The following is a 24,832-nucleotide window of genomic DNA, read 5'->3' on the forward strand; positions in this document are numbered from 1 at the left end:
CATCGATACAAAACGATTATTATTTACACCCCTACTTACAGTAGTGCTGGATTCTTGTTGTTTCCTTGCTTTCTCGTCTGTTGTTCCCCTCCTGTATATTTCCTGACGTTAATTGGATTTTGTTTGGTTTTCAGTATTTTGGATTTTTGACTCTGTTGCCCTGGAACTTTTCATTAAATCATTAAAACTCACATCTGCTTACTCTTCTCTGCATTTGGTTCCTCAAAACCTCCACTCAACCATAACATCTTTGCCTTTAAAGAGGTTATTTCTCTATTTCTTATGGGCCTACGTGTATTTTTAATCAAGATTTAGTTATAAGAATTTCTGAATCATTTTGTAATTTGTATCTGTAAAAGGTTCTCAGTATCTAAAGCTGACTAAATAAATTACCATCCAGAACATTAATTTCCACAAACTGGTTTTCCATGTGTCTATTTTGAGGGTGAGAAACAATTATTTCTTATTGGAGAGGAAATAATATTTTTATTGATAAGAGCCTTTCATGTGACTCTAGCTCAAGCCCAAAAATATACTTATTCCATTTCAAATCTAAGCTTTGATAGATGCTGACCCAAAAATCAAGCATAATAGCTAAAATCGTGAGCAATTCCAAAAGATTTCATGAAAAAAAACTCAGATATAATAACTTGGATGAAATGTTTACATTTTTATCTTTCCACAGGACATATAATCTCTTTTTAAGACCAAACTTTCTCCAGTGCTGACCATCCTTCAAATATTAAACAAGATGTTAATACTTTAAATAAGCTTTTCACTATCTGATCAGCTAAACAAATGGAACTGAGGAGGCGATCAAAAGAAAGACAGTTTTATACAATCATGAAAAGCATCACTCCATATTAAAATGAACCCTAAACTATAACTACCCTTTTGATCATTTCAATTTCACTTAAAGAAAAGTTGCTTTAAAGATGCATTAGGGAATTTTCTACATATACTGCCACTTCTGAATGTCAACAAATCCATCTGGAATATAATGTTTCAATTGTTTTCTAGCTCTGACCCATTTAATAGCGATGCGTTTCACGTCACATCCGCTGAACAGCGCAGTAAATTTAAATCAGAAATATATTAACGAACATAGGTTACAGGCTTATTGATGCATCAGTGCTGAATTAAGGAAGTGTCAGTCTGATCATCAAACTATGTTTTAGTTGAAAAGGGTCAAATAAAAAGGCTATTTTAAAGATTTTATCTGAGAAAATTTACATAATGTCTCCTTAAGACAGAATATATATTTATGTGGTTGTTGCTTTTAAAAAAATTAATAGTATATTTGCTCTGAGAGATCCTTAGCATTTAAACTGCAAAGCCTCTTTCATAGCTCTGCAGTAAAGATTTTCCTTTTCTTATTTGACAATAGCTAAATGAGTTCCTATTGAGGGTTGAAGTGAGTCGTGGGTCAAGAGCTGTGGCTCTCCGCCGCCTGCAGATAGATGGTTTATTTCCATTTCACAGAAGATGCTGATAGGTTCTGTGGGCTGTAACAAAATGGGGAAATACACTATTCATAAAGGCATATCAACTGCAGACTCTTGCCTGACTGAGAGCTATAGAGACGTGTCAAATCAACTGTCATCAAAGACAAAAGGAGAGAAGAAGGGGAGGGGGACCAAGAGGAGCGCCACAGTAAATAGTACCTAAAGGGCTGGTTATCACCCCGCAGCAGTGTGTCACAGTAAGCTTGTCGCAGATATTTTTGATTTATGCCCAATATTGAAGCGTGGTGTGCTCTATGTTATTCCACGCCACAACGCAAGAGTGGGATTAGATATGGCCGAGGCGGTGAAAACGTGGGGGCAAGTTTGTGCGACAACCGAGGGACATGAGGGCAAAAAAGAACGGGGATCCAGGTGGAAAAAGGGTCCCGCACATCTCGCTCTTCTAGCTGTCCATCTTCATGAGTCGTTTTTCACAAAATGGCGGTCATACAAACAAAACAAGCCAGTAAGGTACCAAACAGGAAATACGCATAGTGTAGAGTGGATTTAGATTTGACCAACCAGATGCCTTCTGTCAGCGGCACTGTCTGCGGTCACCTACAATTTTGGAGAGGTGCAGCAGAGTGTCTGCGGAAGGGGCGTGGGCACATTTGCGTTCACTGTGACACACGCAGATGACCTGGTTTCTGAGTATAAATACGCCTTAAGTAGTAAGCTGCACCAAAGGTAGAAATGGATTCATATGGACATAAAAGTAGTCATTGATATTGTATGAGCCAATTAATATATTCAATCAGTTGGCCAGAATTTATATGTTTGTCTGAGAAGAAACATAAGGGTCAAAGATGTTACCTTCTTTCTGCTCCAGCAGTAGCCGATTAAATGGGAGCCTGCATCCAAGTAGGTCACTTTTTAAATGGACACAATTTACATGCAGCCATTTTAACATTTCCAATGCTGTCCTCATGATGATAATGAGTATATGTGAGGTAACAGGCAGCAATAACAAGCACTATTAGCCTGTAAGAGGAGCACCAATAACAATCTGTCGACCTCTCTTCATCTCTGTGGATTTCCTCTTCTCGGTCACGTCTGTTTGATCTTTAATAAGGTCACTGTCATCAAATGACTCAATGACATGAAAGTGTCTGTGGCAACATGTTACCGCCGAGTGGATGTCAAGAAAAGAAGGACCATCAGTACCATTAAACAAATTGTTCTGTTAAGATGATCCAATAGAATGTCCTTGTTTTTGTGTGCCTGTGTGTTTTGTAAAATTAGCAGTCTACACTTTCAGGGGAGAATGTTTCCCCTTTTAATAATGAATGACTATTTTCTCCAAACAACTCTGCTGATAGCCCCGCCGTGGGAATGATTCAAATTATAGTGTTGCTCTTTGTGCCGCAGTCATAATGGCCCTCATCCTGCAACAGCCTTAAACAATCTGTTGGGTCAACCTTCAAGCAAGGAGGACACATTAAAAAGACATGTTAATAATTAACACATGCATCAAAATAAACATGTTTTGATAAGGAATATTTTATAAAACACACATTTTCCTGACAAAAGTTTTATTCAATATATTTACGTAATGAAAATGGTTAGGATATTAGAATTTATATGCAGCAATTTGCCTCCAAAAACAATATTTTTTTTACTAATAAAGACATAGCTCTTGTCTTTTACTGCTCATACAATCGTGAGGATCGTTTTGTTGCAGGCAAGAGTTGATGGTTTATCAAAGGAAAACGATAACAACTGTTATCTAGTCATCGTGTTAAACATTTTCTAACTAGGATTTACTATAGCTCCACCTTTTTTTTTCTACAGCTCATTTTCTTCTATGTTTTTAAGAATTGAAAAGAAAAAATAGTATTTCTTTTCCAGTCAGTTACAAATAAAAACAAATTCAGCTTAAAACTTTACATTTTGTTAGATATTCCATTTTAGATGAGGCTTGGCTTATTAAAAAGATACCAAGAGATCATGGTAAACTGTTTAGCTGATGAGTTGTTGAAGCTTCTTTAAGGAACGGAAACAGGGGTGGTGGTGGCGATATGGAACACATTGTTTTTCTGAGTACACACAAAGCTCATTTAACAATAGATACATGTAAATCGGAAACATCTGTTGTTAACAGTTAAGACCAGTTGTGGCACACACATTGTTTTTGTTTCAATCATAAACTAATGAAGTACTCACAGAAAGTGAGTCCAATAAGTTTAAAAGCTGAAACATCTTCAAGATCATTTGGAATAAAAAAAAAGCTTCCTGGATGGAACCGAAATGAAAACATAGAAAACAAGGGATGTGCTGGAGGTGCAGCGGTTAGCGCGCACAACCCATGTACAAAGGCCTTACTGTAGTTCTCGACGCGGCCGACACGGGTTCGAATCTGTCCAGTGGTCTTTTGCCGCATGTCTCTCCCCCTCTCGCATACCCCCTGTCAGCCTACTGTTGAAAAAAATGTGCCACTACAGCCGTAAAAAACAAAGTCCAGTGGGGTTTTTTTTTTTTACTTTTTTGAAATCTTAGAGATCGCTGCTCTTAGACTGAGTGCATGTTGTATCAAACTATAACAGCCTTAGAGTTTTTTTCTGTGCCATTTTCTCTAACTTGTTAGATTTAAGTTAAAATCAATTTTCATTCTCATGCAATTGTTTTATCCTAAAGCAATTAATTGCCTCTGACCAGACAAAGCCTGATTAAGCTGAAAGCTTATTAAGTTCAGCAGGTCCAGTGACCAGAAGAGACATTGGTCCTGGTCTACTGGCTGGGGTAAGCATCTGCTACGACTGTCACATGCATCAGTTTGGCTAGAAAAGCTTTCTAATTAGACAATTCATCTCTTATTGAACCAGGAGAGAAATATTCTATTGATGAGCCATCCACTAAACCTTCCACTGTCCAGCTGCTGAACAATTTTACTTATTCAATGTGCCCTATGGAATCCCCCAAAAGCTGATCTGACAATTGTCTTAAAGTTACTTTGCCCAGTCTTTCATAGACAATTAAGTTGCTTGCTTGTATTTAAAGTGAAACCGCCTGCTACGTACCTAGGGGATCCTCCTACATGTATACAGCCCCTCAGCTAAGACTGTACAGTACTTTAGTTCATCCCCCTCCCTTAACTCTTATCAGCATATGCATGATAAGTTTCCCACTGATGCCGCAGTAGGAGTTCTATTGAGCCAACCGGAGATTTGCTGTATGCAGTCACATTCTCAGGGTTTACTACCCATGTGACAGCAACAAGAAAAAAAGAAAACTGAACAATGCAGCTGAGATGAAAGAAAAAATGTTGGCTGGTGGATTCCAAGGCAAATTAAAGATGACGTTCGGTTTATTACGTGGCCCTCCTCAGAGCCAAAGAGAGAAGAACACCACAGAGGTACCATGTGAGCCTGAAATTGAGAAACGTGACTTCTCTTTCACTTTTTATGAAATGCAAATAATCTATCCACTGGGGAATTTTCTCAACTGAAATATTCCCCATGAAATTGGATGTTGTGCACTAACACTTTTTTTGCATAAACTGATGAATGATCAGAGGCAGGATCCACAGAATTATGTTTGTAATGGTTAGCCCCACGATAAAGACTGTTTATTTAGCAAACAAATGAAACATTTTCATCAACCAGACTGAAAATGCCTAACCTACTTGGTGTTTAAGGTGGATAAAATGCAACCAAGACTTTCACAAACCACAGAATAATAGCTCTTCTTTCTCACAATTTAATCAGACAGCTTTTAGGAGTGAGAGGTTGAGATGATTTTATGGTTGTGAAGCATAGAACTGTCACAAAACAACTTAAAGTCCACAAATAGATACATCGGTGAAAGCGAATCAATATGTGGCTTTTCATTACGCTTCCATTTCCTAGTGCCTGTCTGTTGAGAGTGCTGTCAGATAGGGTGGAAATTGAACCTCGCCAAATAACTCTCTAGAAGATGCAACAGGAAAGCAATGACAGTTCCAGAATTACTGTATAGTATTTGTATAGATATGCTTTCTCACATTAACTGACAAGATATGATAATGAGTCTAAAAAGAAAAAAAAAATAGGAAAATTATTTATTGCTGCTGATTAAACAACAACAAATTATGAATGTTGTAATTTACAGTTGTTGCTTTTTTGCCTATTTCAGTTTCATTGACAATTAGCTTGAGGTGGATAGAGGCACTGTCATTTAGAATATGAATAAATACTTCATCAAAGTTAAATAGCCCCACTCGAATGTGTATTACTGACCACTTCCTACCGATGACTAAATGCATGATTAATTGCATGACTAAAAGGAAGAAAAAGCCTTGACCTTAAAACCAGACTTCTGACAATAAAACTGCTAAAAGCTTCCTGATTAACTCCAATTTCAATTATCAGTCAGAGTAGTCGGCAGCGCTTTTTACGAGACTGTTTACTTAAAGGTACTGATTGCCTGGTGGAACAATAATGGGGGTGCTAAAAAAACAAAAAAAAAGACGCATGCTTTAAGTATCATGATCTTTAAAATAACAAATCCTTTATGTTTTTGAAAAAAAATATTAATGGTCTACTAAAGCCAACCTATAAGTAATGGAGTGTTGTCTTCTTAAGAAAGTCAATTTAAAACCGATTTCTGGTAATGTAAGAATACATTGTACATTCATTGGAAGCAATTAACCCACCAAAAAAATGACTGGCAATAAATAAACAGACTAAAACAATCAAGAAATCAAAACAGAAAACAAAAGAATATCATACAACTGTTTATTCTCTTTTGCTGTTGAGCTTTTTCTATCCTTTTTTTTTTTTTAACTTAGATATTTTTCATATTTTTATCCATCATGTGTTTGGAATAAATACTTAAGATGGTAAAGTATAATATATCAATATATTTAACAACAATTGAATTGAACAGTTTCTGTGTTTAGCTCGCCTTCCTTGGACATGATTCATTTTATCTAACCTCTTTCTCATCTGCATTCAACTTAACGTCTATTTCATTTCATGAAACCTTTTCTCACCTCTAGGGAATCTTGCACACTGATTTAATACACCCCGCATTCAACTGATCCAAGGAGGATTTTTTAGAAATATTAATGTAGACAAGAAAACTAAATTTTATAATGCACCAGAACATATGACTAATAGCTTTTAGCAGTTTAGTGTTTGTAGTGTGTGTGCCTCAGATGTACAATTTGTACAAGCTTTTGTTTAAGCTTTTAACCATGGCAGGATGAGTCAGCAGCAAGATTTAGGGAAGTGCAGCCCTTCATGACTAATTATATTCTTGCTTTTTAATTGAGAAGCTGATGAATGCATATCCGTCCGATACATCTGGATAGCCACTCCTGATTGTAACCATACTCTAATTAGTCGGAAAACCCATTCATTGTTTATTATCCATTGTATCTTTGCTTCATTAAAACTCATCTTTATTCAAATTAAATTATGCACTATATTATTGTAATATTTCTTTGAATAAAAGGGAACTAATGGAAAACTGCATTTAAACTTCATTTATGCATATTTGTTGTTTGATAAGAAGCTTGTGTTGATGAACCAACACAGTTCATGGTTGTGAAGCAGAAGCAAAATTGGAAATGACAAAGGATTGGTTTTCTTTTTTGCTTATCTTTGCAAACTTTTCACAAATATGAAAATATTGTCATGCATGTTTATTCAGCCTCTTCCGCTCTGTAACCTCCCAGTCCATCTGGACACATTTAATTCTCAATATGAATCCAGCTGTACTCTGGAGGTCACAGAGGTTGGTTACAGAACATTAGAAAACAAATGGTATCACAAAGACCAAGAAACACAACAGAGAGGTCAGGGATTATGTTTAAAGCAGGGTTGAGTTATACAAATACATCCCAAGTTTTACATCGAGAATGGCATAAAATGACTTTCAATGCATCATCTGAAGATGAAAAGACTGTACCTGAATTGCAAAAAACTCCAAAAGGCCTGGCCACCATCTAAACGAACAGGGGAATATCTCTCAGGGAGCAGATATGAAGCCTATATTAACTGGAAGAGCTGCAGAAATCTACGCTGATTCACTGTTGATTTGTCAACAGTGGATCTGTCAACAGACCAACTATTAGCTATGGGCTTCAGAAATGGCAGACTGTTGTCTTTTGGGAAGAAAACCCAAATAATTCCCATCTGGAGATGGTCACAAACCATGTAGGGAACACAGCATACAATGACACAGTAATACAACCGAAAAAAAAGACCAAAAACCTTTGGGCCAACATTATGTTAAAATGTTACAAACTTTAATAAATGTTTAAATAAATAACTAACACTCCAAAGAACTAGTTTTGCATTTCACTTTGTCTAAGTATGCAGATCTAGATAGCTTTACACTGAGAACACTGAGAACTGTGAAGAATTGTAGTGGCAGGATGATATTTTGGACCTTTTTTCTCTTCAGCATGACAAAGACATGTTTTAGAGTTAATGGAATGGTGAATTGAGCTAAAAACAAATGTGGGTATGAAAAAAGCCAGGGGTAAAAAATACTTATTATAACGATGGAGGTTCACAAACGAAACCTATACTACTTATGCAGCTAAATCCAACCTGCAACCTTTTTTTTTTTAATTATTTTTGGGTTTTTTTTTTATGAAATAAAATGTGATTCAGATGAATATTTCACAAAGGGACAGTTTTTTTTTATGAAATCTGAAAAAAAAAAAGAGCCACAAATGAAAGACGGAAAACAGAATATATGTCTGTGTGTTCAAGAGAAGTTGATAATGACCAGGTTTTGTTTTGTGTTTGAAGAGAGAGGTACATTTCCATATAAGAAGTGTTGCATTAGCCAGCACTTGCTCTGAATTTCTGCTTCCTCTCTTTCCATTCAGAGTAGTTAAGTTGCAGAGTGTGTAGACAGAGAATAATGACGTTGAGCAATCACAACAACTGCCTCCCTAGGAGAGGGCCCTAGGGAGCATTTTTGCAGTATTATGCAGTCAGCCATAACTAAAACATCATTACCACCCCATTCACAGTCCGGAGTAGGACTACAGACTGGAAGCAGAGAGAAGGCGGATGGACTTATGAAGTTAATCACCTTTTTTATCGCTAAAGAAAATCAGCTAGCTATTTTCTCAGGTAACCACAAATTGTTTTATGTTATTTCACATGGTAGAACATCTTAAGGTTACTTTCATTTTCTATGGACGATTCAAAAGAAAGAAACACTGGACGGGAATGCATAAAGCAGCTTATAATGAATGCCTTAAATTTTTTACTTATTTATTTTCTATAATTAGAAAAACACAAAAGTAACAGCATTAAAAATTTTTATAAAATAGTTAAAATATTAACTAAATACAAGCTTTACTGTTAAAATAATTTAGGTTAATTGTTTTACTTAATGTTATATGACCCAACCCTACAATAAGTTTTACAAAAAAAAATAAAATAAAAACAGACAGAAAATCAAAGAACAACTTGGATCTGGTACATCAACAATAGACTTAAATACTGTAGCATAACATTTACAGAGAAATGTACCTACTCACTGGTTTCTGACTCTGGACCTGTGGTTTGACAACTGAAACTTTTGCTTTTTAATTGTTTGGTTCAACATTTTTATGAGTATTCTTTTCATTTTTTTATGTACACCATCAACATTCAAAGTCATTTTATCAATGGTTATGTTAAAAATCTGACAAACAGCTGGAAGCAGTAATGCTATTTAACTAAGATGTTGTTGATTGACTCTTACATCTATAATGAACAGCGCAATACAAATTTAGCCGATGTAATCAGAGTTATGTGTATATGTATATATGTATTAATACAAACTACAAATACAGTATCATTATAAATATCATTTATATATCACAAACATGAGGTACTTTTTCTTGGATTTTATTCATTCAGAGCTATAAAATAACTACCAAGGAGTCTAGCTTACTAAAGCTAACTGGACATGAGGAATGAGGAAAAGTATTGATTTGCACTAAACAGGCCCTTATATTTGTGATGTACCTATACTGATGAAACTTTGTTCGATGATTTTCATTTGAGGTCATATCCTTCATGGTTACATAAAATAACAACAAATTCCATAGGTTTTATTTTGTAGTCTCTTTCACTCTATTCTATACGTTTAAGTAGTGTTTGAGTTGTTTAAACAGTTGCAGAACAGAAATATCATCAGTGCCCTTATTGTCATGGCTGCTATGTTATGACTAATGGGTTAGACCAATGTACCTGCGACTTAAACCTTCATGATGTAAATATGATTAATATGAGTTTGTATATTTTTTCAGAGTCATTGACTTTGGTTTAATTAGAAAAAAATTGGATTTGATAATAACATTCAATAGAAGGCAATGATTTTTATCCAACAAATCTTTAGTAGTAATTACTTATAATATACTTAGTTTTTGCTTTAGATGTAGTTATTTGTTTCCCTAAAACAATCAGTAAAATTATTCTTAAAAAACAAATAAATTGTACAGTTCTAAGCAGCTAAACCTAACTAATTTGTAGTGAAGCACCAATTAGCTGTCAGCCTCCTGTTGAACCATAGACTTTCTCCTGCCAAAAATAAAAAGAAGTATTTAATTATGTACATATAAGGAAAAATAGTCTCTCATTAAAACTATTGCAGATAAACTGAACTGACACGTTAATGAGGAAGCTGTGTTCACGAATGGAAAAACTGGAAAGACTAAAAACTAATGGGCGAAGGAAGGAATAACTGCCAATTTATAATGACAATATAAGCAGCTGAACACTAAAAGCTCCCATTAATAGTAACTAGTGAAAATGTGTTCTGACAGTGCAAGTTAACTTCTTTTAATATTATGACTGACCCAGAGATTAATATTTTACCTTAGTGCATAGGGCCTTATGTTTAAAATGTAAAAATATGAAAAATCAATGATTTTTTGTATTTTCTCTAAAGATTATACATAATTGAACATAATACACCACCCATCATTTATAACATTTCTCCATTTGTTTCAACTGATTACTATTGCCTTCCATTTAAATCATTATTGTATATCACTCCCTTCAATCTTCCTTAAACTGCTTTAGGAAGCACAAAAAAGGTGTTTAACAGCAGTCAATATTGTATATGCTGTATGTTAACAAAGTGCATAGTACAAAGATACATCCCTACAACTATAATCCCCTTCACCCAGTGCATTGTGTACTTCTTCCAGTCTGGGATCAGTGTGTAATGAAGGTTGTAAATCAGCACCTTGGATAGCGCTATGGAGCCCCATGCAAGCCGGGTAGAGCAGTTTCAGTACCTGGGGATGGCGGACAGCGACAACAGCTGACATTCCTTTTTAGTGGAGCTGCCCTGTATTGTACTGATGACTAAACAGAGTAATTCAGGCTGTTGCACGGCTATCTTAGCATAGTTATGATTAAAAGGAAAAAGGCCAAATATGTTAAGAGTGCTTGTGTTTTGAAAAAGTTCTTTTTAGAAATATACTGTATATAACTATATATAACTTGTGAAGACTGATATTAAAAACGTAAAAGATGTGGTAAGAACAGGAGTAGCTGGGCATAAATTTCCTCTAATTTTAATCCCCAGCATGGCTGAGTGCACATGCATGGCAATATCAAAGCATTGAAACAGAAAAAATAAGAAGGAAACGGCTGACAGTTTAAACCTTCTGATGTCTACATGAAGCGGCAGAGCTGATGAGCTACAAGCTCACACAATTTTCAGCACCTTTAGCATTTGCTCAATAAAAGCATGGACGTTAACTTCAAAGCACTGATCAACACACACATACTAAAATCCAGTGGAGCTAAAATAGAAAAAGGACACAAGCACACAATAATGCACCAATCCTGTTAGTTTAACACCTCAGGATGAACCATTAAGGCTTTATGTGAAGCTTGGCAATGTGGCCTAAATGTTTCCAAAGATAAAACCATAATGTCCATGATTATGAACACAATATTGTAATTTGCTTCTATAAAAAAATGAATGATGCCTGCATTGAGTTAAATATTCATGTTTCCAGAGCTGGTCTATTTTTATCATTAAGCCCTCGCAGGTAGAAGAGACTGCATAGTGACTGTTCTCTCATCCGCAACCTGTCAATGCATTCCTTGGAGTTCAGGACTGACAGTGAAAGGAAGGGTTTTGCACAAAAAGGGAGCGGGACGTACGAAAAAGTGAAAATGAAAAAGAGATCAATGTGAAGAGCAGAAGTGGTCCAAAGAGAGGGATACTGTATGTGCAGGGATTTAAAATGTTTTACATTTACTGCACAGGTAATTGCAAGAGATTGAGTCCCGAAGTGACAACCAAATAAATGTTGACAATTACTTCTTATAGGTATTTGATTGTTATTTATTTATTATCATTATAATTTTTTTTTTCAGGGGGAATGCATAGTTTAGTGCTTTTTAACAAGTTGATGTTCAGACAGACCTGAAGAATTGAGCGCGTTCTGGTGTCCCTCACAGCGTAAATAGGCACACAAGCCAGCAGCCTACAGGTTCGTTCCTGAAACACCGCAGAGATTCTTCGGTCGGGGGGCAAGTGAAGGGGATTGGATGGAGGGCTGACTTCTTTGACATGTAGGGGTGAGAGGAACAGCAACGGTTGCTTGCTATCTGTAGGTTTTATATATATATATATATATATATATATATACATATGTGTGTGTTTATATGGAGATCAATTTAGTCTGTTGCCAGGGTATATTTAAGTTGCCATGCAGAATTTAGAGCTCTGCAGTTTAAGGCTTAATTTTTGTTATAGACTGGTGTGTGTGTGTTTGTATGTGTGTGTGTGTGTTTGTGTGTATATGGAAGTGCGTGCATGTGTTGTACACAACTTTAATACCCTTATGCTCACAATCCATGATATGGAGTGTGCACATTACTATTCCTGTCACAACAGCCTTGCAGTAGGAGCAGCAGCAGTAGTGGAGGCAAGCAGGCCATTCACTGATGAAGCTTACATTCACACTTACACATACCAGCGCTCTTCAATCCAGTCAGGTTGCATGTGTGAGCCTTCATTTTGCATATTTTTTTCATAAGCAGGACATATTTTCTTTCTCTCATTGCTGTTGCATTGGCAGAACACTATGTTATGCATCAACATGTCTGACCTCCCTATTTATGTGCCTCTTGATATGTCGGAGTGACGGCATGATAAAACTCATCACTCACCCTGGCTCTGTGCTCCCCCTTCCCCCTCCTCTGTATCGGTCAGATTGTTAAGCATCCCGGCTCCTCTGCGATGCACTTGTTCTGCTGCAGAACGATGTCACCGATTGAGCTCTCGGCAGCTCACACTGCTCTCCACGCACTGTGATACTGCCACAGAAATTGCTGGGAAGCAGCACCTAAAATGTGCCGGCGATCCTCCTCTCTCCTCTTCGATCCTTGCTGCCTGTAGGATGCAACGAAGAGAGGCAACAGCGGATGGAGAGAGGGTTTTTTTTCCTCTCCCTGTGGATCCTCCTCTTGACGTCTCTTCTTTAGCTTGCAAGCGTGACTCTCTCTGTTGCGCTCTCTCTCCAGAAGGAGGAGGAGGATTGGGGAGGAAGAGGGAAGGTGAAGCTGCAGGAGTTTGGTGTATGATAGATTGCCTTAAAGCTGCACATTTTTTTTTTTATTTCCTTCTTTTTCCTTTTTTCTATTTTTTTTCCTATCAACGGTTTTCAGTTTGACTCAATACAACAACATTCTCTCTGAGATGATGATGCTGCTCACTTACTGTAGGTGCCAAGCTGATTGCATATTCAGGCAGTTGTGTGACTTTTCATATATCCAATTCTGCCCTTCCTCTCCGCCTCTTTCTATTCATCACCTCTGTCAGACAAATAAGTGATTGAAGAGGAAGAAGTGATGCAGCTTAAAGAGCGAGCAGGCAGTAGCCTCACCGCTTTTATGCTCCCTATCTACACATTTGCTTTATACTTTGGCTTTTCTTTCATTCTAAATTGGAAAGAGCAATTGCGCCGTCTTCAAACCTAATGTCAAATGCAAATCCATCCTTTTCCTTTAACAAAAGACAAGCCATGACAGCTATGATAAACATGGAAAACACTGTACTCAGATATGCACACACAGATTAATTCAGCAACTGGTTATTTCAGCTCCATCCTTTTTTAGAGCTTCTGGTTCCAGCTGAGAGCACCCGTGCGCTGAATGTCGGCAGTGTAGCTTTGGAGCTCTGGAAATTAGACCATCCTCATTTTGATTAATGCAGATTCAAACTGATATGGTACACGGTGTACTGTGGGCAAAAAGTGTGCAGAATATAGAAAACGCTGCATAATTGTGGTTCAGTGTTTGCAGTAATTGTGATATGGTTCTAAAATGAGGCTACGATAGCAAATAATGTCAGTTATAATCATATTTACATTAGAGCACTGTAAATTACATCATGGAGATGCAGGAATATTTGCTTTGACACCTATGGTCAATGTAACTTATAGTACAGTTATGTTTTAACTGAGATGTATTCTCTTTTCTTGTTCGGTAGCTCTACCATTCTAGGCAAACTTGTTTGCACAACAGTAGGAAACCCTGACAAATTAAATTATAATATTGAGGGTAAAATGATCTTTCGGATTTACAGAGTAGGAGCGTTTATTCCCTAAATTTCCTCCTTATCTTTAAATCATGTAAACTATGGAGAATATACTAAAGCTTCTACCTGATAAGTAAAATATACATAAGCATGATGACAAATGATTCCAATTAATGTTGCAAATGCTTGTCAGTTTAATTTATTTCTGTTTTACCTTGAAGGAATCTCGGCACAATTAAAAATAATATGAAATGTGGTGTCAAATGTGTTATTCATCAAAACTTAGAGCAAATATTTTTAACACCTTCTATAGAGTTTGTTAAAACTTGGTGATCATAAAACTCATTGAATCATAACAAGGTATTAAAAAAAACCCAGACAGATGTTTTAAACATCTGGGTTTATATTTAAAATATGGTTTCCACTCAGATAAATCTCCTTTATATATAAGGAGAAGTGACATTCTGTTCTTATAAGAGGGACCTATCAGAAATATTTGCCCTTTAAAATGAGACTAGGAAAAAGCTTCTTTTGAAAAGATGCTTACTTCGAATTGTTTAAAACAACTACACTCAAACGGCATGTTATTAGATTCACTAGACTTGAAAAATTCACATTTTCTGCGTATTGTTTTCAAAACAGAGAGATAAGCAAGATGTGGATTTTTTTGTGCATTTTTTTTCGATGTGGATCGAAAAAAAAATGCATATTATTCTCAGCAATTAAACTTAGGCATTGCTTTTTTTTTTTTTTTTTGAAAATACAGGATAGGTGAATGAAACGTTTTTTGTTTTGAACAAAGAACTTTTTTATTTTTAGCTTTAGAATTTGTGTTTTGCTTTTAAAAATGAACCATTTAGCAAAATAACTAAATAGCATTTTGCAAAGCCAATACTCCGAATGTGAATTTAGTTAGATTTTTCTTTGTACTTACTAAAAGGATGAAGATGTTTTATTTGAAGGTTTCATTGTTTTATGACCTTGAAAGCTTTCTTGACCTGTGGCAGAACTGTTACAGCTGTGTTTTAAAGTGCTTATATCTACTTGCATGCATGTGCTAAGTTTGAATTCAGTGGCTGTGTCCTCCGAAGGCCAGATACATTGGCCGAATACGTTGTAGTGTGGCACAGTGGCCTTTTCAGATTAGAAGAGTCCTTGTTATGCTGCTGACAAATGCAGCCTTCTTTTTGCCCATTTTGAAGGACATTTAATAAAATACAAGTGTGTGAATAATTCTGTCTGAAATCAATGAAAATAATCGTTTTAAATGGTTATTGAGTCATATATGTAGCAAGTGATATTCAGTTTATTGAAAGCATTTTATTTGTCCCTGTGCAAATGGGTTTAAGCTCAGATTTAAATATATCTGCAGAGTGGGGACCATAAATTTGCCACAATGGTACTCCTGCTGAAGCTCCTTAAAATGTTATAAGCATACAGGACAATTGTGAGAAGTTCCATATCTATTCTTTGCCAGCTTTGTGTTGTAAACTGTCATGGTTGCTAAGTGATGGAGCGTACACTGAGTGAGGGGCGGTAAAAGCTGGAGAAGGCTGGACCTGTTTGAATCCATAGCCAAACTCCTCCGCCGTTAGTCCAAGAACCAAGCCCAGGTAGACCTTGGAGGACGCAGCCCCATCCACGGATGTGCCCACAAGCTGCAACTCTTCCCTTCTATGTGACAGTAAACCCACGTTAAACAGTCAGTGTCTCACTCTTGTTAAAAGTAATATGACCAAAGTTGAGACCCTCTTCAATTTGAAAATTGTGTTTTGTTAAACTATGATTATATTACAAATGCAATTAGTTATATTACAAATGCAATTACTTTCGGAGAACACTTTGGTTTTGCTTTAAGCTTGCTATTAGTTTCTTTTATGTTCATTCTTCGGTCTCTTTTCTCAAATGTATTTATCTTTAGTTTCTTTCATGTGTGGTTTTATTTGTCAAGTCTTTCGAGTTGTTTTCTTCTAGCTCTTATATCATGCTGTTCTGTCTTTTTGTATGTAGTCAGTTCAGTCACATTTAACTGATGCCTCTTTTGTTTTTCATTGCCACTTAATATACAAGTCAGTTCAACTGTGGCTATCCTTGTTTTGCTCCGTCTAACCACTTAAATACCTGTTAACTTTCTTTTAAACTTCACTAGTAAATACTAGTTCCAAGCCTTAACTCTCTGAAAAGCCTGTGCTTTGCCTTTTTCAATTCAATGCCTGGTTTGTTACCCTTATCTGGATATAAGCTTATTTCTACAACACACTTCTGAGCTCAAATTGCTGCTTTAGCCAGGCTGCCTGTAAATGTCTTTCCAGAATCAATAATATTCCTGAAAATCATGGAATAATAGCCTAATAGCCTGGAACTTTGGGCATGAGGACAGTGGGCCATGCCCCCACCCCCGTTGTAAGTCGCCACCTCCAGTTGAAGCTTCTACTACCATGGAAGCAGCTTCTGACAGAACAGAAAAGTGTTGTGCCACTCAGTCCAGGAGCAGTCGGGTCAAGGGCAACATCTTCTCTGACCTCATCTCTGAATTGATTGGTTCACATGAATCACACAGCACATGTCTGCCCCTAAACATTAGAATAAAACAATAGAGAGGAAAGTATAACGACAGTAATTTCAGGGCATTGATGTGCTTCTTGCCCTGCCATGGCATATCCCCTGTACCATTTGACCCTGCCAGGTCACACTCCAAGCCAAGGAGGACACATCTGCCCCCCTTCCCCATAACATACAAAATGTCCCACCACTGGGACAGGGGCTGGGGGAAATGACACGTGACTTCAGGCCATTAGTGCAGACCATGCTGGATCTAGTTACTGCCGGTTTGGCCAAATTTGAAAAGGCTAGGAACGTGGCACTGGATGCAGCTGTAAGCATGCTCAGAAGGTGTAAATACACAGCAAAGTGCAATACCCTGCCACCTCATATCTCAGAGAAGCAGGCTTAAAATACTTCTGGCTCACTCCAGCAAAGGGAAAGCGGTAATCGAGATGGAATCCAGGGCAATGACCAACACAACTGTTGGCTGAAAGGGAGTGACAGTGTCCTTATTTATGTTCACCAGCAGGTCCTAGTGATCCACATGACAAAAACCATTTGATTATCCTGGACTGTCTGGGCATGGAGCATGGTACATATCAGTCATCCAACTAGGGTGGGGGACCCACTCCTCTGCTTGAAAAGGGGAGAGAGTCACAGCCACAAACCAGGTGAATACCAAGGAAGAAAGCCAAAAAACAAATATAAGAATATATTTACTTGAATCTAAAGCTCATATATTATCATGCCGATAGTAAAATTCTACTCCTACTTAAAGTTTATGTAAACTACTGATACATAATGGATTAGTTGATGTCATACCTAATGTTGCTGACTCTGGTTGAGTATTATCACTTGATTAATCTTTTTCTCATATTAAATAGTATAAAATAATTAAGAAAAGTATCTTTAGTTCATGCCAACAATTTAAGCAGAGCCCAAAGCGGATGCACCATCAAGACTCAGTGACCTGTTAGCACCCAAATATTTTAACTCAACAAGAAAATGAACACCCAATTCAATAAACAACATTCAAATTTAGCATATTTTAAGGAGTACAAAGGTTTAAGTATAACTTGTTAAGAAAAACATCTCTATAGGTATATGGATATATAAATACAACAATCTATAAAGACACATATTTTCATATATACAGTGCATTCTAAATGATTATTTCAGATAATTATTATGTTATTATCTTTGTTAGGTTTACCATGACTTGTACAATTTTAATTTTCAACCTCTTGGCCTTCTAAAATGTGCTAGCAGTCCTTTGTGACAAAAAGAAAGTAGAAGAGCATGTGAAGTCATAGACGGCACGTGCTGCTGCTGCAATACTGCACTGCCACTGCAGCTGCTCCCATTTCCATACACAATATAGAGAATGTAATTATCTCTGCCTATGTATGTGCAGGTGTACATAGCAACAAAAACCAAATGCAGCCACTATGTTGGTACTCACAAATTGATATTAAGTGCAAGTTAGCTGACTCATACAAAAATATACATTGCCTCAAACAAGCTGACATCAACATAGTGCCAAATCTCTGTAATATTCTTTGATTAAGATGGACATGAGGCCAACAATCAGCCAACAGTAAATCTATAATTCTCTGCATTACACGGCTGAGCAATGTTAGATCCCTCTGATTATATTTGACCTGCAATTCATTGCTTTGATCAACAGATCAATTTAAGGGTCTTTACAGAATAAACTTTGCCTTAGACAGAAAAAACTTGAACCAGTCTATCTGTATGATCTAACCCTCTTTGTTAAGTGTTTTGGGATGACATGTGTTGTAAATCTTTGTCGTGCAAAAAAACTTAATTGAATTTAAAGTATTTACCGGTACATAAATTATGAAAAAAGCTGTCTCCATAACAGCACAAATAAACTAACCCTACCATCAAATCTTAGTATTTACTAACCCATAATATAGATTTGTTTTTACAAAGTTATAATCCATTACTTTTTGGGCATCCTTTAATAATAATAATCACTTAAAAGAAACAACAAAAGAGAATAGTGAAAAATATAGGGGGTTGAGTGGAGCAAAGAAAAAAAATGTAAAGAAGAGAGATTTTTAAAAGCGCAATCAAATGTATTTGTGGTAGATATTCTATGCAGATATAGCATAAATACACAGCAAATGAAAAATGGGATGTGCTTATGTAGAGTCATAGAAAGACCTGAAAACGCTTTACACTACATTTAGTCATTCACACAGACATTGTACACGCTCATGGTGGTAAGCTACATTGTTGCCACAGCTGCCCTGGGGCAGACTAACACAATGGAGGCTGCCATGCATTTGGCATTCTCTGATCAAAAGCAGCAACCAAGGTGGGTAAAGTGACTTGTGTCAGGACACAATAACTGAGCAGGAAAGAGGAAATGAATTAACTAAAGAGATAAGTCGCGGGTTGCAGACGAGGAGTCTAAACTGATCAAACCACAGAGTGCCTTGCGAAAGTACTCGCCCCCCTTGAACTTAATGACTTTTTGTCACATTTAAGGTTTCAAGCAAAAATGGAAGAATAAACAACTGGGACACAATTGAGAAGTGGAATAAAATATATTAAACTTTTTTAACAAACAAAAAAACTGAAAAATTGGGCGGTATGTCTCTATCAGTTGTGCACATAGAGAGACCATTTCTCAGTTCACAAGAATGCAGTACAGACTCGTGTTCTCGCCAAGTATGTTCTTGACAAGAACACAGAAAAATATTGACTCAGGGAGAACAAGAGCACATAGAATACATCTGATTCAACAGATGATTACTCATGACATCACCACATTCATTCGTGGGTTGCCTTTCAACCCAAACTTGCCCCCAATTCCTCACAGCCTCGTCCATATGTTGACCCCCAGCTAGTTTGTGATTGTCCACCTTGCGTTGTGGCGGGGAATAACATAGAGCAGAACAGGCTTCAAAATTGGGCATAAATAAAAAATATCTCCGACAAGCTCACTGCGACACACTGCTGCCAGGAGTATAACCAGCCCTCAAGCCTATAGCAGCATAACTATAGAGATAGCTCTGGGTAGCCTGAACCACTCTAACTTTAAGCTTTATCGAAAAGGAAAGTTTTTAGCCTAACCTTAAAAATAGACAGGGTGTCTACCTCACAGACTAAAACTGGTGTTTGGTTCCACAAGAGAGGAGCCCGATAACTAAAAAATATGCCTCCCCTTCTACTTTTAGAAATTCTAGGAAGGACTAGTAAACCTGCAGATTGGGACTGAAGTCCTCTGTTAGGAACATAAAGAACAATCATATCTCTAATGTAAGATGGAGCTTGGTCATTTAAGCTTTTATATGTGAGAAGAAGGATTTCAAATTCTATTCTGAATTTAACAGAAAGTCAATAAAGATAAGCTAGAATAGGAGAGATATGATCTCTCTTTTTAATTTTCATCAGAACTCTGGCTGCAGCATTTTGCTGAAAGCTTTTAACTACAGTTTGTGGACTTCCAGATAGTATAGAATTACAATAGTAAAGCCTTGAAGTAAAAAATACATGAACTAGTTACTCAGCATCACCCCTGGACAGGAGATTTCTAGTTTTTGCTATATTCTGCAGATGAAAGAATGAAATTCTAAAAACCTCTTTAACATGGGATTTAAATGTAAGGTCCTGATAAAAAATAACACCAAGATTTTTTACTTTATTATCTGAGATCAATTATTCCCATCCAATTTAAGTGAGGAAATGATTGAACCCAGTGTATGCCACATTTCTGTTGTTGGTTTAGTTGTTTCAAATTGTATTCTAATCCAGTACCAAAAAATATCTGGTGGGACACCTTCAAATTTTTTAAAACTTTTTTACTATTCAAATAACACAACATTTTTAATGACTAATAATCTTTGCCCATGGCTTTTCAGACAACAAAAAAATAGGTAAAACTATAACATTAATACATGGGGTAAACAAATACATTGTATTATTGCTCCATTAACTCTGGTTTTATAGTAAATACATTGCTTAACATAGATTTTTTTGCTATTTACAACACTTTTTTAAACTGTCATTATTGCTGTTCAGTTTTTCACAGACTCTTATTCTGTGCACATACTGCTGACTCATCCAAGCTTTAAAAGGGCCCTCTTAATAACATGGCTTGTTGACAACTTATCAGTATCCTGCCCATAAACACAATTGTGTTATTGGATTAGCCGAAACCCTTACAACATCAGGACAGGGACCAAAGGAATTCTAAGGTACTGGATGAAAAATAAAACATACAACCTAAAACAGGAAAGGAAAAAAAAACACAGGTGCTTATCTTACAAAAAATACATCTCTTTAGGAGTGTAAAATACATTATACACATGATCAGAAACTCAATTTGTGTAAAAGCAGTTGACAGGGTGGTGATAGCAACAATGTAGATATATGGTTCCTGTTTTCCTGATGTTGTTTCTTTGCATAATTAAGTACATGTAACCAGGCTGTTAAGGTTAGTTGTTTATTTCATAGGAAGACTAAATATTCAGTCAAAATAAACTGTTTTAAATTGTTAAATGCTGGCTCCAATGTATGAAAGCTGTTGAATAACTCCCAGTGGAAGATGGGCTGCATAAAATCTGCTGATTAATGCTTAACTAAATGAAGCTCCTCTACAAGGCTTGCTTTGATCAAGAGCTTACTGATAAAGCAGGGACACTTCCACAATGCCTTTAGAAATGACAAGGGAGAGAGGATATTTAGTTTTGCTGCTTGAGTTGGCACAAAAATACTAACCTTTAAAAAGGAATTAGATGTTAAAAAAGAAAGCAGGCCAGATATTAGGAACGATTTGAACAGAAAAAAGGGAAATCAGCTATCCAGTCTGTTTCAGCACTTTTTTGGACAAAAAGGATTTGAGGAATTTTGATGGTAAATATAACATCAGCTCATTTTACTGACAGATTCCAGTGTTGTACACATACAATTTGTCCCACAATATTGTAAAAAAGAAACTATACCCACTTAAGATTCTAGTTGCTGAAATCAGATATTTACCTTTACCTTTTAGTAAAAGTTTAGATTCAGGAGGACTGTCATCTTAAAACATAGTAAAGATGCAGAATTAAACTGATGCTACTGACTTGTATTGCTAGCAATATTACCCTTCATTATTTTTACTGGAATAAGCACATCTGGCCGTTTTTCACAGTTATAGCTAGATGAGAAACCCTACATTCAGGCAAGTTGAGAGCCGTATAAGGAAAATAGTTATTTCTGTAAAAAAGTTAGTAGTTAGCAATTAATAGACCTACTGTGTAGGTCTATTAATTCCTCTATAATTTGACCTCCTATTAAGCAAGAAAGCTTCAGCAAATGCAATGATCTAAAGGTGAAAAAAAAATAGTTTCAATTCATTTAGGGTTTTGTATATACCCTTGAATATTATCATAGCGTGTTATTATTATAGCATATATGCCAAAACATTAGAAACTATGTATTTAATGAAACCACACAAGCTGTACCAACTCAGTGAATTTGCAGCAATCTCCTTTCTTCGCCAAGCATATGGTGACAGTGGACAGTTAATTGCAGTTAACCATGCTTCTGCAAAGCATGCATCTGGCAGCAGTAAAAGCAGTACCTAGAGTAGCAGAGCTTTGTTAATGTTAAAATGAAGAAAGCTCTTAGGAAAGGTAGAATTACAATCAACATGCATCAGGTTTAATCTCGTCTACTCTGCTTAACATGTTCTTTCTATAACTTTCTGTAAATCGGTAACAGGAAGCCCTGTCTTTGTCACGTATATAATTATTTAAAAAAAGGAAGAAAATCAGACTGACATTTATTTTCTCTATAATTGTTATAATTGTCATCTCAAGGCACCTTACAGAGACAATTCAATCAGATCAGTCAGTCAGATTAAAAAATCTTACATCAATATTGTCCTTGTCCTCCGCATCAGTCAGACACAGTCCATCTTTTGTAGAACGGAGAGCCTGAATGTCTTAGAAACCATTTTTTTTGTATCATTTGTTTAACAAATTGTTATTTTTTTATTTTTTTTTAGAAGGAGTAAACCTTTTGTTTTTACTGATTATTTTTCAAACTGAGAGATTTGATACAATGATGATTTGGTGCAGATAAACCATTTCTGGAGGAGTTCATGAATGCAAGCATTGCAAATGTCCAGCCTCTACAACAAAATAAAATCCCAACAGAACTCGATTCCAAGCAGACTGGTACCAGAGCTTCACACTACAACACATTGTTTCAGTGAACAGTGCATTGTGCTCAAGCTGCTTCAGATACCATAGATGAGATAGAGGAAGGACAAACTGTTCCAACCTGCAGCCTCAGTGACAATGCCTCGTCTCCTCTTGCGGATTCCTGGCTCGCTGCCAGATTGTTATGGTCTGTCTGTGCACCTTCAGTCGTTGACAAGGGCATGCTGCATTTTACACTTTTTGGCAGCGCAAAAAAACAAAACAAAACACAAGATATAGGCACACACTTAAACTTGAAGTAGAGATAAAGACAACACAGAATTCCCAAGCTAACTAAATAATACCCTTTTAATACATTTTGTAAACATTACAACAGGAATCAGTTTGTATGACTAATAAACAGAACTAATACACTATTTGATCCAAAAAAACTAAATTGTGTTTGCTTCACATAAACACGCAATTTCATAATGTTACTATTTAAATGAAGATTAAATAGAGCTAGATACTGTACAGCTGTTAGTTACTATAAATACATCAATACATATTTATAAGGTCTATATAATTAAGATTAGTAGCATTAGTATTTTTTTGTTGTTTTCATTAAATATAACAGCACCCTAAGCCAAATCTTTAATGAAGTGGAACTAAACAAAATTTAAATAAGTCAGTTTATCATCAAACCAGCGGTGATTGGCACATAGTCTTAAAAAAATATAGAATGGTGCCAGAATAAAACTGAAGCAGTTGTGTTGAAGAGTTCGGCTTGATTAGATTTTAGTTGTGCTTTACTCTCCCTCTCTCTCACCTGTTATTTGATTAGAGTTTGCTCGAAGAACAATCTAATTATCTCCTACAACAAGCAGAATGACAAACATAAACATATTTCTACACATGCATGCAGAAACAATGCTCTATGGGCTACTTTTAATAAAATGCTTTTTTGCAATTGTTTTTGCAAGTGTACAAAACCTACGCTTGGGGAGGAGATAATATATGTTTATTATATATTATGAGACACCCTAAGAGGGTGAAAGAAAATTCCCCGAATTATCAAAGATATTCAGCAGAGATCGAGTAGGTTGTGCAATACTGGCCACAGCAATGCTATGTAAAATGTAACTCCTTATCTGTAATATTTTCCTCCAAAAAGATTGTGATCTGGACTCAAAGTGCCCAGAGAGCTGCTCTGATTTAGAGACTGTGTTTCTGAAGAAGAGGAGGAACTCCCATTGGGCCTCCTGGAGTTTGTGCATCAATTTTTTCTTTCTCTTTTTGTTTTATTCGTTTGCTTGAAGGTCAGGTATTTATATTTAAATATCCAATTAAAAATCGTACACTTGTTGTGCTTTTAGTGTTTAAGAACTTGAAATTCTAATGTAAACAAAGTGCTGGAAACCATAAATTCAGTCAAATTACCATTTTATAAATTCCATTATCAATTATTTCCCATAAATACACATATTAAACATTTTGATACAATGCAATACCTTCGGTATATTGGCAACCTGACAAAAAGAAAAAATAGGAAAAGGAAAAAAAAAGAGCTGCACAATTAACCATAGTCAAGCTCTAGCAGCAAGGATAACATCACCCAGTGTTGTTGAGAGGAGAGTTAACATGTCTGAGGTGTCATAGAATTGCTTGTGTTGTGTTAAGACCTGCAGCACCAGCAGAAGTTGTTGGCCCTCAGAGGAGCTGTCAGTAATTAATCTGAGAATAGCTGGGCAGTCCTGAGAGATGAGCCACAACATTTGACAAGGCTTTGATTGCAAGAAAGGCATCACGATGCAACAGCGATTCTTGTAGCCTCGGCAAGCGGAACAAGGAGATCAAAGTGGCTGAGCAATGTTTCGACACAACACAGCAATAACCTTTTCCTTTTCCCAAACATATTTACCTGATAAGGCCACAGATTGTTATGTTTCTAACACCATAAGGATTCTTCATACTGTGCTTACCTCTTCTTTCTAAGTCTCTGACCCAAGTATTAGCTCAGCTTGGGAAACTGTATATTAAGTTTTTTCATGTCAATATAATGCTTTCATCGATACTTCAAGCAACTAGGGCTGAAATAATTAATCTAATTAATCGTAATTAATTGAT

At 36.3% G+C, this 24,832-nt stretch overlaps 1 protein-coding gene across 2 annotated transcripts in view; it reads right to left on the minus strand.

Moving 5' to 3' along the window:
• The window catches only part of LOC107097098 (solute carrier family 12 member 5-like), a 196,287-nt gene that overhangs the window by 103,683 nt on the left and 67,772 nt on the right, over positions 1–24,832 (minus strand). The window contains exon 1 of one of the 2 annotated variants that reach the window (XM_015394099.1): positions 12,632–12,897. The exons of the other annotated variant lie outside the window; for it this stretch is intronic. Within the exon in view, the coding sequence (XP_015249585.1) occupies positions 12,632–12,686 (55 nt within the window). The 5' untranslated portion in view covers positions 12,687–12,897. Of the gene's footprint in view, positions 1–12,631; positions 12,898–24,832 lie in introns of those variants that run through there. 2 annotated transcript variants of the gene reach the window in all.

Source organism: Cyprinodon variegatus, unplaced genomic scaffold, assembly GCF_000732505.1.
Source record: "Cyprinodon variegatus isolate N-32 unplaced genomic scaffold, C_variegatus-1.0 Scaffold672, whole genome shotgun sequence".
Classification (NCBI taxonomy): Eukaryota; Metazoa; Chordata; class Actinopteri; order Cyprinodontiformes; family Cyprinodontidae; genus Cyprinodon; species Cyprinodon variegatus.